We start from the raw sequence: 21,087 nt of genomic DNA, 5'->3' as shown, positions 1-21,087 counted from the left end.
CAATAGAGACTGGTGGAAAAAAAATAATATCTGGATGGATTTGGAAGAAGTTTTTAAATGGTCTCTAGAAAGTTCAAAATGTTTTTCTTTACTTATGCAGGGTTTACCCCTGACCTGGTTTTATTTCACGCATAATGAAAAGTTTGCTGACATGTATTGGACTGCTGGTGAGGATTGGTGTAGTCTTTCCATGTTATTTCTGTAACAGGTACTAAAGTTTCATAGAAGTAATGATCAGAAAAATTTCTACTTTTTTGTATTGAAAAGGTATAGCATGACTCAGAGCTGTTACTTGTGAGAAATAATGTAGGACACTTCAAACATTTGCAATCTTTTTGCAGACAGACACCACCCACCCACTCCCTGGCATTAGTCATTGAGCCATATAGAAGCTGACTTCTGAATTGAGTCTAGTTTGAAGCAGACTATGTTCTTTGGGGACATCAGGGACAATTAATATCTATTTAGAATTGTACATAATAGAGCAGAGTGAGTATTTATCAAATGATCTCTGACAATACAGCAACATTGCAAACTTGATTCATGTTTGGCACCAATGCTTTCCATCTGGCACTCTTTAAGTTAAACAAAACTGCATCTATTTCTCTATTTCTGGCAGAAGATCAGTTTTCAGTGATTGTGCCAAATTAATTCTCTCTATTTAGCCTGATATAGTGATGTATTGTTTTGCTGTGGAAAAGTTACAGTGTAGATGATACAGCCAAATTCTTTGGTGTTCTTTTTAAAAAATGAAATAACTGCAAAATACCACATCTTTCACAGCTGTCAATTGTAAAGTTATTTTTTCCAAGTCATCTCTTTGTCATTTGATGTTATATTTACTCATACAATTGTGATTACATTTTGATCTCTGATTCAGCTGAAAAGAATTAGTGAGGCACATGAGTGAGCTCATAGGAAATCCAGTTGCCAAGCAAATCTAACTCTTAGGCAATGTGAAGTGATTGTCTCAGTTGAGGAGCACAGTGATGGAAGAAAAAGTCCCTGGATCTCTCATGTTAGCCTGTCACCCTCAGGTATAATGAAGGATGCTGTCTGGTTACCAGTGTTGAGGAACGATTCAATTGCCAATCCAGTTGGTTGTTTTAGATAGAATGCAAGAAACACCATCTTGTTCATTAACTCTTGCCTGTAGGAACACTGCCTTGGTTTAAAATGGTCCATCCTCTCTGAAATGACAAACATGTTCCCCATTCTCCCAATGGCATCTGGAGGGCAAAAACAATATGTGGGGGTTGTGGTTGAGGAGACAAAGAGGGCTAATACCATCCATAGTCTCTTACAGCTGCACACTCCTGGTGTAGTAAATAGTTCATATCTCTAGTTCCCCATGAAATTCACTCAGTTACTATAGACCAATTATTGTAACTTTCAGGATTATTGCAAGCATTCTATTGTGATACTGAAGCAAAGAATGTGATACATACATGGCATAGTACAGTGGCCAAATACCACTAGTGAAAACATTAAATTGGTCTCCTGTAATGTTTCTATTCAATGGGCAGTTAAGTCTTCTCACTATCATGGCAGAGTTCTTTAAGGATGTTAACAAGCATTTGAATTGGGGCGATCTGGTAGGTCTAGCTCTCTATAGGCAGTCATGTGCAATAGGGCAAGGTTATGGGTGTCCATGACAGCTTTTTTTCTCCATAGCTAATTACAATTAAAGCTTTGTATAAATCTAACATGAGATTTGAAAATGCATTTATCTGCATATGCAATGCACATCATATTGAATGGGCTTATAAATCACCTTTTTATCTTCTTGCTAAATGTGCAAAAATCTCTTATGGCATCCAAGCAAAGAAGATATTAGATTCAGGCCATAGTCTCTCCCCTGATTTTATCTCTCTTTTGCTCAATTTAAATATGCTTTTTTAAGGCCATGAACTTTTAAAAAATTGGGTACATATATCAGGTTAGACCTTGCTTCAGGTTTGTATGTGTTCACAAATATGTTCTTTTGCCATTCAACAAAGTACTTTTATAGCATTTTATCATATCAGTATATTATAAAAGCCTATTTTAATTTAATTTTTTTGCTTTGGAAGGATGGAGACACATGACATTTCTTGAGGTAGAAAATCCATAAAAAATCTTCCTGAAAAGAGAGGCTTTGGAATTTGACAATGCTAGTCCGTCATAGTAGTTTTGTTCAGGAATGACTTAGGCTAGATACCTCAGCATATCTCTAAACATTGGTGGCTAAATTTATTCATTATGGTAACAAGGACCCTATTCATTCGAAGGTCTATTCTCTATTAATTATGCATGCATAATTCTCATTAATGCTGGTGGGGGTTAAGAGTATGTACCAAAGCAAGAAGGAAGGTTGTGTGAACTCATTTGACAAGTATATTTTTTAAAGTTCACACATGAAGATGATCAAAATTCCATATCTTTATTCTTTATTAAAGATCCATCTTAGGTGTATGAAAATTTTAACATGTGTATTGACTATTGGTTGTGTTCTGCTACTTTCTAGTTCATTTTCCCCTACAGGTTATTGTGTGTTAAGATTTAGGAGGTTGGGCCTATCCTGTTGCACATTAACAATATTTCAGTATTGTTTCTTCTCCTCCCTTTTAAATAGAAATTTATTCATTGCTTATTTTTCCTAATCTTATGCAATCTGTATCTGGGCAAATTTATTGTTCCAATTCTTTTATTCTATTTAAACATGGTTTTTAAACTATTAAAATCTGTGAAGAAGTTTAGCATTCATAAACTTCATTCTCAAAACCACTGGTTTCCACATTCCATAAGGTAAAGGTAAAGGTTTTCCCCTGACATTAAGTCTAGTCGTGTCCGACTCTGGGGGTTGGTGCCCATCTCCATTTCTAAGCCAAAGAGCTGGCATTGTCTGTAGACACCTCCAAGGTCATGTGGCCGGCATATTCCATACCATGCAGAAAAAACCCCCAAAAGAAATCAAGTGCAACCTTTGAAAATAGCTGGGAAGATTAAATGCCTAGCACAAGCATTTGTGGACTCAAACTTTTTCCCAATTAGTCTCAAACATGCCATTAGATCTCTTTATGTCTATTTTTGCTAAAATAGGATAGCATGCTCCCTCCCCTCTTGAAGAATAAGGTTACCTGTAACTGGTGTCATTGGAAAATGGTAGGTAGCTAACTTTTGTTTTGCTTATACAGTGGTTCTCAACCGGGTGGTTCCCAGATGTTTTGGCCTTCAAGTTCCAGAATCTTAACAGCTGGTAAACTGGCTGGGATTTCTGGGAGTTGTAAGCCAAAACACCTGGTAATCCACAGGTTTGAGAACAACTGGCTTATAACATCTAACATTGGTCCTTTTCCTTAGTTCAAAAAGCATCTCTATGTGAGGGTGAGCTCATTTGTTGATGTGGTGATGTTTACTAAGATTATGACTTAGACAGAACAGACCCTATGCTACATAGTGCAGTTACCACAACAGTATTCATCCCAAGCAAGTGATGTCTAGGTGTCAGTTTGATTAGGTGATCTAAGTGCATATGAGATAAGCATGTGTATGTCCCATAGCAATTTTGGATGGAACACAAAATTACATTTTCCATAGCTCTGATAAGAAAAAAACAAACCTTAATACTTATACAAAGAAAACAAGCCAATCTGATATTCTCTGCCTTTTTGCATTGTTTTGTATTGTTTGTTCTACCCTCTGTACTTTTTCTCTTGCATTCTTATTATCCACCCTTCAGCCATTGAAAATTTACGTGTGTAGGATAGAGAGCCAAATCCTGAAAATGAACTGCTTCCTCAGCATCCCTATCCTGAGGGAGGAAACTTTAAAAGTTCACATATTCCATGGCAAAATGAGAAGGGAAATGCCAAGAGTGCTCTTCAGGAGCCAGGACCCATTCCCTATAATTGAGACTGCCATCAGAAATTAGTTGGAGGGTATTGCATTTCCATCTATTGACTAAAGTGTATGCATTTCAGCCACTTGCATTTTGGAATTTACACTTTGTTTTCCTCTATTTTTTTTTCTTTCCAAACGTGATGTTAGCTTTTTAAATATGTGAAATCTCAAGATGAATTGTAAAATAGGAAGGAATTGCAAAGGGCATCCATTTCAGCCCCAGCCATAGAGAATTACACAACTTCCTAAGGTTGCTTGTCCAAAACTCAACTTCTGTTTAAAAACCTCCAAATTAAGATAATCTACCACCTTCTTTTCAAACAACTCTTACAGTCAATAAGTTCTTCCTAACCTTTAGGTAGAATCTCTTGTAATTTGAATATGTCTCCTCGTGTTCTAACCTTTAGCACAGCATTAAACAAGCTCACTTCATCTTCAACATTACATTCCTTCAGGTATTTAAGTGGCCTCTCATATCACATCTCCAGTAGTCTCTTCTTCTTTCTCCCTGAACTGTTTCTCATAGGGCTTGGTTTTCCTTTGTCATCCTTTGTTGTATTTTTCCCTCTGTGATTTTCATGAGAAGCAAAGATAATATTTTCATCTATACTGTTGAATTTGATTGGAAAAAATATGCTATGATTACTGCATACCTTACTTGCCATATGTTTTGAATACTCATGTAGACATTAATTAGTATAGAGAAGTGAAGAACATAGCAAAGGAACTTTCCAGTTTTTTTTGAGACTAACAGAGAGAAAGAAATTGGTAATGTAAGCTTTTGTAGGCTGAGATTGATAGTAGCATGGAAGTTGCTGAAATTCTAGTGGAATGTCTTGAGTGAATTTTCCCCGTGAGTCAAAATTATGCAGATATCATCAATGCACTTCAAGTAGAGGAGATGTTTCTGAGTGAATGTGTGGCTGGGGGGTGGATGGGGGGAGTGAGGGTTAAGGAAGTGCAAGGTTAGCCGAGAAGACATTGGCATATTTGGGTGCCATGTGTACCAAATTGTATGTGTTATTACTAAAAGTATAGTAATGGTGTGAGATATCTTCCTAATTTTGGAGAGAAATCACTCGACATTCCACAGGAATTTCAACAGTGCCTACCTGTTTCATCCATTTCAACCTGGAACTATCACCCAAACCAGTTCACTTTTTGGACATTGTTATACAACTCTACGGTGCATACCAAAGCATGGCAGCACCATAATGTTTCACAAACCACAGATGGTTATATACATGCCTTGAAGTTCCACCCTGAACACATTATGCAATCCATAGTTTACAACCAAGCCCTCTCGTACAATCAGATCTACTCTGACTCACAACGCAGGGACACCAAACTCATGGAATCTATTACAGAACAGACCAAAGACAGGACATGGCAGAATACTCTAAGTAGTTATGTACAGTTCCCAACTCATTCAGAGGTATCATCAACGAAATATGACCTCTTCTGGACGATAATGCTGCCATCTCAAAGGATCTTGTTGGCAGGGCTTAACTTGTGTACAGGCCAGCCCCAAATCTCAGACAATTGCCTACCTACATGAGGGGACACAAAATGGATGGGGGAAATCGGTATGAGACCATGCCACGAAACCAGATGCCAACTCTGCCCATACATCTACTAACTGAGGGGATGTCATAAAAAACAAATCATATGAACCACAATATTGGAGATATATTTCCACTTCCTCATTTTCTAATGTGATATACACCATTCTAGGTCAATAATATCATTCAGCATTCGGTATTGGGAAAACAGGTCAGTCTTTGTGCTGGAAGAAATTAAGAATGGAAATACACAAATAACACAATGCTTTAATCATCCTGGACATTCCATCCCAGACCTCAGAACAGCAGTCTTTGAACAAGCAAACAAAGGAAGATTGGAAAGAGAAACTGCAGAATCGGAATATATTGACAAATTTCAGTCCATCAGTAGTGTTTTGAATACAGACAATAATTTTTAGGTAGATAGTATAACAAGGATAACGGTGGCAAAGTGTGTTAAAGCACTGAGCTGCTGAACTTGCAGGCCGAAAGGTCCCAGGTTCAAACCCCGGGAGCGGCATGAGCAGCTGCTGTTAGCTCCAGCTTCTGCCAACCTAGCAGTTCGAAAACATGCCAATGTGAGTAGATCAATAGATACCTCTTCGGCTGGAGCCCCCAGATGGCGTAGTGGACTAAGTGACTTGAAGGTTGGGTTGCTGACCTGAAAGCTGCCAAGTTCGAATCCCACCTGGGGAGAGTGTGGATGAGCTCCCTCTATCAGCTCCAGCTCCATGCGGGGACATGAGAGAAGCCTCCCACAAGGATGGTAAAAACATCAAAACATCCGGGCGTCCCCTGGGCAACGTCCTTGCAGACGGCCAATTCTCTCATTCCAGAAGCAACTCCGGTTGCTCCTGACACGAAAAAAAAAAACCTCTCCGGCTGGAAGGTAATTGTGTTCCATGCAGTCATGCCGGCCACATGACCTGGAGATGTCTATGGACAACGCTGGCTCTTCGGCTTAGAAATGGAAGTGAGCACCAACCCCCAGAGTTGGTCACGACTGGAATTAACGTGAGGGGAAACCTTTACCTTTTAAATAGTATAACACTAGTAAACACCCCAGTCTCAGGGATCTCCTGGCCAGTTTATTGCATTTCCTTCCTGGTTCCCAGCCAGCATCACACTACTTTCCAATAACTCCCTTCAGCATTCTAATGGTTATCTACTCACCTTGGCTTTAGACAAAATGTTCCCCTCCTTCCTTTCTCCCTCAATTATCATTGCTTGTCACCTCATCACCATGCCCAAGTTTTGCAGTTCTACTGTTATTCACACATATAAGCCTGCTCATTTATAGCTAAAAAGGTCTGTTACTAGACATTTCACTGCATGCATCTAACTAAGTAGGCTTACTTCTACCAGCATCTTTCAGTTAGTCTCTATGAGATTATTTTGCATAGAGAAGCAGGATTCCTCCTACACGAGGGAAATGATGAAATTAAAGGATGTAACTAGTAGTACATGTATTTAGGATCCTGACAGAAAATTGTGTATTTGTCTTCAAATATGGGTAATACAGAAGGGATGGGCCACAAATCACATGCCAATGTCAATGTGTGGTAATAGTGAAATATAGATGTTTAATTGCAGTCTGTATTTGGGTGGCAGTGACTGCATATTTTGCAGTATGAAGTGGAAATGGAGCTCCTCCCAATGACGTCCTCCTTACATATCCTAGATATTGTGTCATTATTCATGGGAAGGGGAGCAACATGCACTTCCCCTCAGATTAGTGCTAGACCTGTTATAGAAGGTATGAGAGCAGACTGGTCTCTGACAATGTTCAAGAGTTCATATACCCATCTACATTGCTAAAATATTCCTATATTTTTAAAAAGAACAATACGATGGAGAATTAGGAAAATTTTGGTAAATTCCCCATCTGAAGTATACTGGTGAGTTAATATTTGGACCTTGTTGTAATGTGTGTTTCACTACTAACACAGGGACAATTTAAAGACTGCTGCTTGTATGTGCCCCAAAACATCCAGGTCCTGGGATATGCCACACTGATGACATGACATTGTAGATGTTCATGACATTTATTCTTGTTACTGTGGTGGAGAGGTTCAGAAAAAAATAGTGTTTGTTTAGTAATCTCATACCTTCCTGAAGATAAACTGCTGTACCATTTCTAAGTCCAACAATATTTTGGTGTCAATTAGTTTTCTCCCAAATCACATATCCTCATAGTATGCTATGCAGGGACCTTGACAGGGTTATTGTTTTTATTGAGAGGGTGTATTTTTTCTTGTCGTTGTTAGCTTTTCACAGGTTATCTTCTACTTGGATTGGGAAACTGAAAGATCTCTCTTTTTTCATTGTTTTCCATAAATATAAAGTAGAATAGAATATTCCCACTCTGTGCAAAACCAGCTCAATTCCAACCTTTTAAACCTAAAGGTCAAAATCTAAAGGGATTTCTTTTAAGTGTCTGGTTGGAAATATTTTGTGTGTCTGATGGTGTTATACCACATCAAACTAAATGCCAGATAAAATTAGGAATCTACTCTTGCGTCAAACATTGGGCAAGGGAAGTAATAGCAAGAGGTTCAAGGACAAAACAATGTGTTCTATATGACTTATTCTCTTACTTCCAAAAACATTCCTACCTTTGTATGACAATACTGTCTGCGTATATAGAGTCCACAGCTTAACAAGTTCATCTGTGTGTGTCTGTCTGTACGCGGATGTACACTAACTTGTCTATTGCCTCAAGCAACACAAATTTCTTGGTGTATATGCACCAATTTAAAAACCTCCAATCATCAAGTGGACTGTAATTCTGATTTGGTTTGCTAATGAAAGTCCCAAATCAAAGATAACATGTACAGTTCAAATCAAACTATAGCCACTTTGACATAGGAAACAAGGCCTGCTGATTTAGTAATGAGGATATGTGACAGTAGCACCCATCATACCTTGCTGTGGAGTAAAAAAAAAAAAAAACTAGGGTCGATTGGAACTGTAGTCCAACAACAGCTGGAGAGCCACATGTTTTCCACCCCTGTACCAACAGGAATCAAACATTTCATAACATTTTAAAACATCTTTGGCTAAGAATTCAGAAAGCACTTATTTTATAGAGCCAAAACTAAGTTAAAAAAAAGAGTGTATGTGTCATCCTGGCTGTTAGACATTTAGGTTGACCTGGAAATCCTGTCTTTAATCTCCAAGTATTGTTTGTGAGATCATATTATTCACCAAGAAAAGCAGGGTGTTCTCCTCCTTAAACATTCAGCAGCTGAGCTCTGGTATTCAGAAAAAGGTCCAGGGGCTAATCCCTAGCTCAAATTCATAGTTAAATGGCTTTCTTTATGATTGTAATTAATCTGAGGGTAGGAATGGGCAGATGGGTTTCACAGCTGGCAGAAAAATGCTGAAATTTGGTTGACTTTGGTTTGATCCAGTGAGACAGTTTTAAATCTACGAACCAATCCCTCCAGGAGCATAGCTCCCGTATCTGAGAAGCAATTTCCCTGTTTGTGGTGGAGTGGAGACTTGCATTCCCACACAGAATTCTCATTCATTAGTGCATCTCTGGGAAAATGCTGGGAGAATTGTGTGAAGACAAAACTGATCATGTTAATTAGCCTTTAAATCCTGAAACATATGGTGTAGGGGGAAGGGGGAAATACAGTCTAGTCAATGTATATCAAAATGGCACAAGACGGCCAGGCTGAGACAGAAAACTATAATTGCTTAATTGTACTTCAGTATTAAAATATTGATCCTCTCAATTTCTTTGGCACAGTAAGAATCAGAAATAATATGAATTGTAAAAACAACTCAGAAGATGTTGACAAATTAATAGAAGTGACACTTTCTGACCTTGCTGTGGGTAAAATATTGGTGTTCTTGAGACAAAAATGACAACATCTTCCAAGAAATCAAAGCAGTCTGTATTTCATATAAACATCTTGTCCAATAAATTCCCATTTTTTGTTATTTGTAAGTTTCAATTCTCCAAGTAGAAACAGAGTGGTTGGGAAACAATGCCCAAATATGTGGCGCAACAGAAACCTGGATGTATCCATTATTGCTCCTAGATAAGACAGCTATTTCTAAATCAGTGTGCATGATTCATAGAATTTTATGGATGGTTGGAATAAGAAGACCCAGAAAATTAAAAACAGATTTTTTTTGGAAAAAAAACACTCAACTTTTGGTTTCAAAGATTATTTTCCACAGAAGAAATGGGGTGAGGGCAGGCTATAGAATATTTTGTTACAGAATGATGACTAAAATGTTTTAGACAAAGCATTCACATGTTTGCTGCTCCCAAAGCAATTATAAAAACTATGTAAAATAAAGAGTTTTATGTAAAGACCTTATACAGGGCCAAAATTGGTGGCATATGCCAATCTAGCCCCAGTCATCCAGATGATGTTGTGCCAGCCCCATGGGTAAAGGAGGGTGGAACCGGCATGGTGCGTGGTAACTTTAATGGAAGGGAAGCCATGCGTTCACCATGCTTTCTCCCATGGGATCAGATGCTGGAAGACCCAGTAATGCAGGGCATGGGGGGGGGGGTGGCTTCCCCACTCCCCACGATGAAGCGGAGTGACGTGGGATACTTTTTGTGGCTGTGGAATTAGGTGGTTAGACTATGTAGACTATGCTCTTGGCATCTGCTGGGGTTTGATTCCTGAATACCAAAACCTCAAGTCCCATTATATACAATGGCATGGTAAAATGGTGTGACATTATATAAAATGGCAAATCAAGCTCTGCTTTTTGGATTTTTCAAAAAATATTTTTAAACCATGGTTGAATTTATAGATGAATACAGAAGATTGACTGTATAGTATCAATTCCTGATTCTGATTTCCTTTTTGTAGTCATTTTTATGAGAATTAATGTCATATCTACTGGACACTTCAGAGAATGAATGGATACAATTTTTTAGGTTGATTCTGTACCCTGCATTTTTCTTGGAGCCATCGTGAAGTATAGTGGAATTCTACATTTTAGAATTAATGCAGTTTGACACCAATTTAATTACCATGGCTCAGTGCTACGGAATCACAGGAGTTGTAGTTTTATAAGCTTTTCAGCCTTCACTGCCAAATAATGCAGGTGCCTTACCAAACTACAGCTCTCATGATTCCATAGGATTGAGCCGTTGCAATTAAAGTGGTGTCAAACTGCATTAATTGTAGAAAGCAGATGGGACCTTGAGATCCCATTTGATTCTGTTAGCATGTAAGGCTTCACCTATATACCTACACTGGCAGTTTAGGAGGATAAAGCTTGTCCTTTCGCTACAGTCAGATATTGCCCAGAGGAATATTTGTGGTCAGTAATTTCCGTATGTGTTGGAGGGGACACAGATGTCTAAGGAGGTATTGGATACACATGCTAACTGGTATTGTAACAGTGTGTCATTTTGTCATTTATTTCTGTTACACCATTAATTACATGCTGCTTTACAGTAAATAAATCAAATGTGTTGTTGTGTGTTTTCTGGGCTGCATGGCCATGTTTCATAAGCATTCTCTCCTGACGTTTAGCCCACATCTAAGGCAGGCATCCTCAGAAGTTGTGAGGTATATTTGAAACTAAGCAAGGGAGGTTTTTTACCTGTGGAAGGTCCAGGGTGGTTGTCTTGTCTGTTGGAGGCCAGTGTGAATGTTGTAATTAATCTCCTTGATTAGCATTAATGGCCTTGCCAGCTTCAAGGCCTGGTTTCTTTCAGCCTGGAGGAATAATTTGTTCAGAGGTGTTAGCTGGCCCTGATTGATTCATGTCTGGAATTCCTCCGTTTTCAGAGTGTTGTTCTTTATTTACTGTTCTGATTTTAGAGTTTTTTTTAAATACTGGTAGCCAGATTTTGTTCATTGTCATGGTTTCCTCCTTTCCATTGAAATCATCCATATGCTTGTGGATTTCAGTGGCTTATCTGTGTAGTCTGACATGATAGTTGTTAGAGTGGTCCAGCAGTTCTGTGTTCTCAAATAATATACTGTGTCCAGGTTGGTACATCAAGTGCTGTACTATGGCTGATTCTCTGGTTGAAATAGTATGTAGACTTGTCCATAGCTAAATGGTAGAACAGGTAGATTCCTGGTCTTTCTCCCACCCTGGACCTTTCACAGATATATCAACCTCCCTTGCTTAGTTTCCAATATACCTCACAACCTCTGAGGATGCCTGCAATAGATGTGGGTGAAACCTCAAGAGAGAATGCTTATGAAATATGGCCATACAGCCTGGAAAACTCAAAACAACCCAGTGATTCCGGCCATGAAAGCCTTCGACAACACATTAAACAAATCAAACTTAGTAGGTCCTGCTAAAGGCATACAATTAATAATAAATGTACACACACATTCACATGTAGGAGGAAAGAATAATAACAATAATTACAAAACTATACAGCAGTATTGTAGAAAAACTACAATATAATATAAAACAAACTGACCTATACATGTAATCAAAATATACAAGATTACAATAGGTAAAAGGTAAAGGTTTCACCTGACGTTAATTCCAGTTGTGTCCGACTCTGGAGGTTGGGGCTCATCTCCATTTCTAAGCCGAAGAGCCAGCGTTGTCCGTAGACACCTCCAAGGTCATGTGGCTGGCATGACTGCATGGAATGCCATTACCTTCCCGCCGGAGCGGTACCTATTGATCTACTCACATTTGCATGTTTTCGAACTGCTAGGTTGGCAGAAGCTGGAGCTAACAGTGGGTGCTCACTCCACTCCCCGGGTTTGAACCTGGGACCTTTCGATCTGCAAGTTCAGCAGCTCAGCGCTTTTACACACTGAACCACCGGAGGCTCCAAGATTACAAAAAACCATTGATATTTGCCTATTCATGAGCCTTTTAAAGAATGGCTTTAAGGTTTCATATAATATTTTATGTTACCTGAATCCAAGAATGTTATATCACTTTAAGGTGCTATTCCCTATAAAAAAACATAACATTTCAAAATCATGTACTGTGTGCATTTGAACTTTCTGTTTTCAAGTTCCACATTAAGTGGCAGTTGCTGATTTGGGTTGACTGATTGTGTTTTGAGGTGTGTGTGTGTGTGTGTGTGTGTGTGTGTGTGAGAGAGAGAGAGAGAGAGAGAGAGGGAGGGAGAGAGGGAGGGAGATATTTGGTGCATAATAAAATGAGGGCCTGTCTTTGGGAAAGTTATCTTTGTGAAAGTCCTTGTTCATGTTAGCTGGACCACTGTTTTGGTTTGTTTCATTGACACCCCCTTCAAAGAAAGGATCTGCAAAAAAGTGGGTCATTGGGTGCATTGACCCAGCAGCTCTGGAAGCTGGTGCACAGATGTATCGTTGCTGATGAATGCTTGAAATCTGGTATGCATTCCATTGCAGCAGTAAAGCAGTGTGCCATTCAACTGGCCATACAGTCTGGATTCCTCCACCCGTTACCTAGGTCTTCCACTCATTTGATAAGGGGCAAGGTTTTGTATTAAAATACAGTGGCATAAGTTTATTGTGCTCTTTTTAGAGCTATTAAAGGTTCCAATACTGTAGTAATCCTTATTTTCATCAGCCGGGCACTGTAAGGAAAGAAAAAAAGGAAAGAAAATCTTAGATTAGATTTTTGTAATGAAAGGTTCTGCACCAAAGCCAATATTAAAGAATGAGAAATTTCCAAGATCACAGTATGATACTTGTACTGAGTTAAAAGCATCATGGCGAGAATGTGGCTTGATTTCTGTTTTGTCTTTAAACACACTCTGTTTTGGAAGGCAGTGTCTGGTAAGTACAGAGTTATGCTGTTTCTGCTTAGGAGTCATCTTTGTAGCCCTTTGCCCCTGCATCTGAAGACATTCTCTACAACCGTCTGAGTCTTTGTTCAGTAATTCAATGGCACAAGGAATCTCAGCAGCCAACTACTGTTGATTCCCCCCCTCCCTGTTTTATTCTGTGAAGATTAACTGTTTGGTTAAATGAAACTGGCTGAAATTCCATGTCTTCTTCAAACAAAATGAACAAAATGCTTCAATATTGGGGAAAGTAACTTGGGCCCCTCTTGTCAAACTGCACTTCACAGAAACCTACATATCTAACCACTCTGGCTAAGGCTGATAGGAGTTGCAATACAGCAACATCTAGAGACCCATGAGTTATCAACTCCACTTTAGGCCTAGAAAGATCACATAATAGATTTTTCAGATTGAAAGAGACATTGTGGATTGGTCTGGGTGTGTTACGCGCTGGGCAGGACCAGTCTGGGCCAGAAGGGGAGTGGAAGGAGGGGGGGGATCTCCTCTCAGCCCACCACGTCCTCCTACGGAGAGGAGGATTTTGTTAGATAAAAATGGCAAAGCATTTCTAATCATGGAAAAATACTGTTTGATGAACATGTGGATGACTGATAGCACCTAGGTAATGACTGTGAATGTCATGATGCAATACATAAGGAATTGTGGTAATGGCTGAGTAATAACCAGGTGAGGGTTATTGTAAAGCAGTAGTTCTCAACTTGGAGTCCCCAGTTGTTTTTGGACTTCAACTCCTAGAAATCCTAACAGCTGGTAAACTGGCTGGGATTTCTGGGAATTGTTGGCCAAAAACATCTGGGGTCCCCAGGTTGAGAACTACTGTTGTAAAGAGATTGCATCAGCCAGTGTCCATTACTGATGACTTGTCAACAGGTGGCTATATAAGGAGGACGAAAGAACCCATCTTGTTCTCTCCTGTGTGATTTGGTGTAAATATCTGCCTATGTTGTTTGCAACTATTTGAGGACTGATTGTTTGCAAGTACAAGGAAGGTGGATCTGTGTATCCTGTGTGTACATTTGTATATATTGCTACTGTGAATATTAAAGCCTCCTGATATTTTGGATGAAAACCTGAATCCATGAATTTACTAAGGTCAGATGCTGGCAGTTGGACTCTGCTGATGGATGAGTTGAAGCACATGTTTTTGCTGTGAAAGGACTCTGTTGTGTTTTTTGCTTGCTTCCATGTGCTGCGGTAACGGAGCCCCACGAAGTCCCATCACAAGTGCCCTTACATTATGTCATGGCCTCTGTGGGACTCTGATTTTAAAGTGTATAGAAACAGGGAAAATCTACATGTAATGAAATCTTGTGGCGCATATGTCAAGCTCAAGACCCACAGGCCGAATCCAGTCCACCATCATGTTATGTGGCCCTCCAGATGCTGGACTACAACTCCTGTGTTCCTCATCATTAGACATAACTAGAGTTGATGGGAGTTGTGATACAGTAATATCTGGGAGGCTGCAATTTGTTCTGTTCAGTCAGGATAACGGGGTTTGAATTTAGATACTAGGCTTGTGGATATGTTGTCTGACTTTAAATGTCCTTTAACCTTTCTTTAACCTCAGAGTCAAAAGTGCTCTTGGTTTACAATTCCCATAATCCTCAGTCTACATGGTGGATAATCAAAAGTGATGGGAGTTGTTGTTCTATAACATTTGGGGATCCAAATTTGCTCAAATCTAAAGAGCACCAACCATTCTGTAAAAATATATAGTTGGTGCTCTGTATATACAGATTCTCCACCCATGAATTCAACATCTCTTTGAAGGCAACCACAAGGCTGATGTTGCCCTCAATTAAAATGCCTGTCAAGTATTTAGCCCTAAAATCTTAGGGGGTCTGAGGCTGTTGGCCTGAAAATCAATGAAGGGCCCAGAGTTTTACTTGAAACAATAAAAGTATCTAACTTTCTACAATTCTGGTTTTTGGGGACTATTGCATCACTGTCAGCAGGATAAGAGACACATGTGAGCCACCCTGAGTCCCGCTGGGGGAGATGGGAGCGGGATATAAAAATAAAGTATTATTATTAATATTATTATTATTGACACAACGACATAGTATGACACAGCAAACAAGATAGATATGCTGGATTTCGTGTCACAAAACCACAAAGTCGAACACTTCCCAAGTATTTAGGACTGTGTGATGTATTTTCGGATGATGCGCACAGATCCCAGTAGGGTGGCCTTTTGCAGTTGGCAGATCATTATTTTGTCAATGTCTATTGTTTCCAAATGCCGACTGAGATCTCTTGGCATGGCACCCAGTGTGCCGATCACCACCGGGACCACCTGTACTGGTTTCTGCCAGAATCTTTGAAGTTCTATCTTGAGGTCCTGAAAGCGGCTGAGTTTTTCCTGTTGTTTTTCATCAATTTGACTGTTACCTGGTATGGCGACATCAATAATCCAAACCTTTTTCCTTTCCACAACTGTGATGTCTGGTGTGTTGTGTTCCAGAACTTTGTCAGTCTGGATTTGAAAGTCCCACAGTATCTTTGCATGTTCATTTTCCACAACCTTTGCAGGTTTGTGATCCCACCAGTGCTTGAGGCAAGATCAAAAACTGAGTATAATGTTGATTGTTTCTCTATTCTATAAGGAGAAATAGAATGTATGTGCTTGAAATAGACTCTAGTTTAAACACTAGCTACAGTAAATCTGATTGTGGATAATGTGGGCTTCTTTAAATTTAGCTGAAACAAGAGTCAAACTGTAGTCAGAAGTTGTGCCCTTGAAGTGTGCAATCAGTTTGAACATCTATTCCTTATGAGTTTAATCTTTTCCAGTATATTCAGCCAGGCCATTACGTTGCTTGCATGAAATGCCTTTGTTGCTATTTATTGAGGATGTTACTGAGGAGAGTTTTTTAAACAAGAAATATCTCCTTCCTTTTTTGGCAGCAGATTCCAACTTGCAGATCTGCCAACAGAGAGCACCAACCTGTTGCACTAAGAAGATGGAGGAAAGCTATCAAGCAGCTGTTCGAAGAGAGAGGATGGAGAACATTCAGACTCTAAATTTTGAATTAAAATATATGATTGTTGGTCACATTACAGCTTTTCAAGGTAGGAACATTTACAAAATTGTGAAGAGACTTTTAATTATGTATGCACATTCATAAGAACATGCCTTCTCCATGAGCCCATTGTCCATTTAAGCCAATTCTGTTTCTCACAATATATGTTTCCGGTACATTTCTAAGCAGATTATGAAAGTAACAGACTTGTTGCCCTTTTATCTGAGCCTATGGTACTCAATAGTTCATATTTCACACATAGTGGTTCTAATCAGTTATTATGGGGCATGGCAGCCAATATACCTGATAAACACTTCTCAGTTTGCTTCTGATCCAAATCAGATTTTTTTTTCTTTCAAAAATGGCTTACTTATGTATAGATTGATTGGAAGCCAACCTACTTAAATTGGGTTCCTGAATCAAAGTAGAGATTCAGATATCAGAAAGTCTTATATAATTGGAAATAAAGAAATAGGTATAACTTTTCTCTCCGTCACAGCTGGATGAAATTTGCAGATTTAATACCCCTTTAGATAGGATTATATCTTCCATGTTTATGTTGGTGGAAGGACCCGTGCACAAGAGCTGCCTTTCAGTTTTAAATGTATCCATAAAAAGATATAGTGTACTACTTAGCCCTCCTATGTTCCTTCTGTATTATGGTAATGACTAACAGTGCAGAGCTGATTTCACGTAAAAAACTTGCAATGTTTCAGAAAAATAGGTGAAGCAGTTCATATGGAAAGGAAGTTCTAAATATTTGTTTACTTCCTCTTCCAACTTTCTGTGGCTCTTGGACAAAATAGTACATTTCACTGGTGCCCCCCCCCCCCCCAACCCTAACTTTGAGGTTTCAGAAGAATAGAGGCAAATGTGAGGAGTTACAAAACCTGAACATCCAATTAAGCCTTTTTAAAACAATGCACTATAATAGCATTAGGAAATGGGAAGCAACTGACAAAGACACAGTCCTATTGCAAAGTGCATTAATTGGAGAATCTCTTATAAAACATGCCCAAGTAGTAGAAAGTGGGTGTATAAGTCAGTAAACTTTTATCCCTCATTCATCTTCCACAGAAGAGACCTCATTTTGGGACCAGACTCTCTACCTCACTAAAGTTTGACATCCAGACCAAGCTTTACCTTGGTCCAGTTCTGGTTCTCAACAAGTGCAGAAGTCAGTCTGAAGGGGACCACTTCTACTCAGATTTTAGTTAATACTTAGTAAAGACATTAATATCTGTCACATTTCAGCATCTTAGTTTGAGTGCATTTCAAATTGAGTTTGATGTACATTATAATATACAGTAAAACCAGTTCTCTGATGGACCTCATTACATTGATGCCCTATTTGGTGGGGCAGCAGGGTGATTTTCCACGCAACTTGGTGAATCCATGGGGCAATGGGGGGAAATCATTTCCCCGCATCACTCATTACATCCCTTACCCCATCGCATGGAGGGAAGTGTCACCGCCTGGCTTGCCCCCATTGTTGTCTATGGAACACGGGAAGCATTGCGCATTCAGAGGGAAGTGTCCTACCACAATGTCTGGACACTTTCTCCATGGAGCCCCATCAAAAGTCACCTTGTGTTGTACGATGATGTCCGTGGGCTCTGAGGAGGAAGAGTCCTGGCAACATGCTAGGATGTGATTTTTTCACATGTAATGAAATGGGAAGAGATATTTCTTGAAATGCATTATGATTTGTATTATTGGCATTAACTGATTTGTTTTCTGGACCTTTTGAATACCTCTCAGTTCCATTTGTTATGGGATATTGTAAAATTGGAATACAATGCATTTATCTGCTTGCTGATTATTTGTAAGGAATGGATATTCCTGGCAGTTTCAGAAGTGAGTGTGCAATGAAGAGTATGTAATAATTTTGGTACTGTCCATTACACGGATGGAGGCCAAGAGGGGGCCTAGACAGAAAAGGATAGTACATTTTATATAGGGAGGGGAGTTGAAGCAGGAGAACCATTTTTCCCATTTTTTCTGGTTATTCCACTTCCCCACTTCGCATTTCATAAACGGATGTTGTTTCTACAATGGGGACATTGGGGGGGGGGGGGATAACATGGACTATCCTTCTCTATCTAGTGCCTCCTTTTGACCTACGCCCAGATATTAGAACAGTACCACAATTTCTTCCCTGTAATAAGAACATGGACACATATTTTATAAGACAGCTTGCACACCACATAAGTTTATTACAGGAAACTACAGTTTGCTACTTCTCTTCCAGATTCATGGCCAATAGATGATTAAAAAGGAGTCTTTCTGTGCTGGATTTTACTGGAAATGAGAGAACTTTTCTTGCACTGAAATATTTTAAACTCAAATTCTTTCCATCTTGTTTTGATGAGATTCATGGAATTTTGTTGCATTCTTTTTAAAAATTAATTTCTCACAGGACTTTCAAAATCTGTTGTTTTCTCTTATAATTGTGCAAGGATCTTGATTTTTATATGATTGTTACATGCTGGGGTGTTTTTTTGGAAAGGAGGGGGGAATCTGTAATGAGCCTTCTTGATAGGTGGTGCCCCAAATTGGACTCTCCCTACCAATATACAATGTGAAGCAGTTCCTTTAGATGGATAATATTTTTTCATGTTTTTTCACGCCTAGGAGAAGTGCTGGTGGGGTAGTCTAGTCTAGATATCAATCTTAGTTGAGGCACTTACTGTTCTTTCTTAGGCATCCATCTGAATTTGTCTGATTTCTGGTAAAATGTCTAGACTCAGAATATATATTGATATTTATACGAAATGTATATCTTTTGCTCTGGTTGTGATTGGTTTTTGAAAAGTAAATCCAACATGGTGGGAGACAGAAGAAGGTAATAAATAGTGCAGCATTTTATCACCATTCTTTCTCTTCCTAACATGAACAAAAAGGGTTAAAATACAGCCTTCTCCATTATGGTCTGAGATTCTTTGAAGAAACATTTCTGCTGGTTTTAAAAAGGTCTAAAATCTATTTGGAGACCACCAGAAATAAGGGCATCATTTTATCATCTCTTACCTTATGGAATTTCCTTCCAACTGAGATTCCCATACTATTTCATTTTGGTTCATTGTTGAAGACCTCTCTGTTCAGGTTAATATTTCCCAACTGATACCTTCTGAGCACAATTTTATTGAAGTACTTGTGTATTTTTTAAAAAAGTAATATACACATAAAGTTATTTGATGTATTGTACACTATTTTGGAAATTTTCATACATGATGAAAACAAAATGAACAAAATATGATTAAGCATTTCCTTATTCCTGTTAGAAATTAGTAACTGCCTATGTGTGTTTGTAATGCGTGAAAGATAATTCCAGTGAGTAATAGAGCATATAAAAATACCTGTTCCACAATCTTTGTTCCCAGTATTACGGGATAAAGTTTTTATATTTGTATGTATATGTGTGTACATGCACATGAATAAGTTGTAGAAATGTGTTGCTATTTTGACCTGTAAAGCAATGGGGCGGAGAGAGGAAAGAAGGGCAGGACTGGGAAGGAAGAAGCAATTTGTTTTATTTCACAGTCTTGAAGAAAACAGTCTTGCTATCCCACATGGTTTTTAAAATCTGGCACCCAGTCACATTTGAGCTCTCTGCTGTGCAGAAGGGGAAATATGGAGCCATTGTTGAATGACAGTGAGTTATTCAAGTGATCTTTCAGCATCATTATAGAATAAAGCAAAGGTCAGAATAGATTAACCTGTCAGACCTTGAGGTCAGTCAAGCAGCTTTATTGCTTGACTGAGTGGAATCAGTCATTAGACATTTCAAAGTAGCTTGAATTTACGAGCATTTTTCAGAAATGGCCATCTAAATTATTGTATTGTAAATGGTTATAAACTTCCTTTGTCCACCTGAGGTGAGAACATGCCAGGGTTTCGGCCTTGCCTTCTTAAATCCTCAAAGGCTCATTTGTTCCTTCAGTTTGTTGAGCTTTCAAAAGGCTCTCTAATTCCTTTCTTCAAATGACACTGTATCGACATTCTGTTGCTCAAGCGGGGATCCTTCGTTTTTCTTTTTATCCTCAAGTCGTTTTCCCTGCATTGAGTTTGGTTTATTGTTGTGTGGCATCATTATAAAACATTAAAGGCTGCATGCCTCAGACGGATCGTCTGACATAAGCCTCATTCGCTTTTTCATGAGACTTCTGCTGGTGGATCTATTGAAGATTGAGCTGAATATCAAATTAGTTTAAAACCTGAACAATACGCAATACTTTCAGGAACAAATGAGTCACTGATAGATCCCCACCCCACCCCTTTTGTACTTCAGCTCTATGGAACATTCATTTTAATGAGGATATTGTATTTCAATGCTTTCTACGTCCCTTAATTTTGTTTAATATTCTCTTTATCTTTTTCTGTTTACCTCTCCTATTATCAGGAGAATATCTGAGATTATTTTTTTACCTCTACCCTGTTTGATTTCAGAGATTCGGGATTCACTCAGACCCATATGAGCAATTCAGTCAAAGCATGCATAAGTAATGTATATCAGGAAAATATATTTGAATGATTACATATTCTTGCACAAATGTGGACATTTATCAGATTCCAGTAGTGTGTATTTTTATTTTTTTAAGGCACACTGTTGCAAATGGTACGTGTCATATTCTGACTTATATGTTAGAGGGGTGATGAATTTGCTTCAGGTTTTCATCCAGGGCTTTAAAAAATCCCAAGTCACTAAACCCTTTCCCCCTGAATAGATTCAGCATATTGAATAGCTCCTGTAACATTCTGAGTAAAATCCACTGACATAGGACCCTTGAACTACCACTTTGCAGAACTAAACTAACACTGGCCTTCTTTCAGTCTTACCAAGTAGTAGAAGGTG

General features: G+C 38.8%; 1 protein-coding gene across 4 annotated transcripts in view; it reads left to right on the top strand.

Annotated features, from left to right (window-relative positions):
• The window catches only part of LOC100558465 (glypican-5), a 500,734-nt gene that overhangs the window by 34,674 nt on the left and 444,973 nt on the right, over nucleotides 1-21,087 (top strand). For 3 of the 4 annotated variants that reach the window (XM_003218342.4, XM_062976535.1, XM_062976536.1), the window contains exon 2: nucleotides 16,117-16,281. In XM_003218342.4, the coding sequence (XP_003218390.1) occupies nucleotides 16,117-16,281 (165 nt within the window). The remainder of the gene's footprint in view (nucleotides 1-16,116; nucleotides 16,282-21,087) is intronic. The other variant, XM_062976534.1, reaches the window with a different exon arrangement.

This window comes from Anolis carolinensis, chromosome 3 (assembly GCF_035594765.1).
Source record: "Anolis carolinensis isolate JA03-04 chromosome 3, rAnoCar3.1.pri, whole genome shotgun sequence".
Taxonomy (NCBI): domain Eukaryota; kingdom Metazoa; phylum Chordata; class Lepidosauria; order Squamata; family Dactyloidae; genus Anolis; species Anolis carolinensis.
This window is presented reverse-complemented; position numbering and strand designations above follow the sequence as displayed.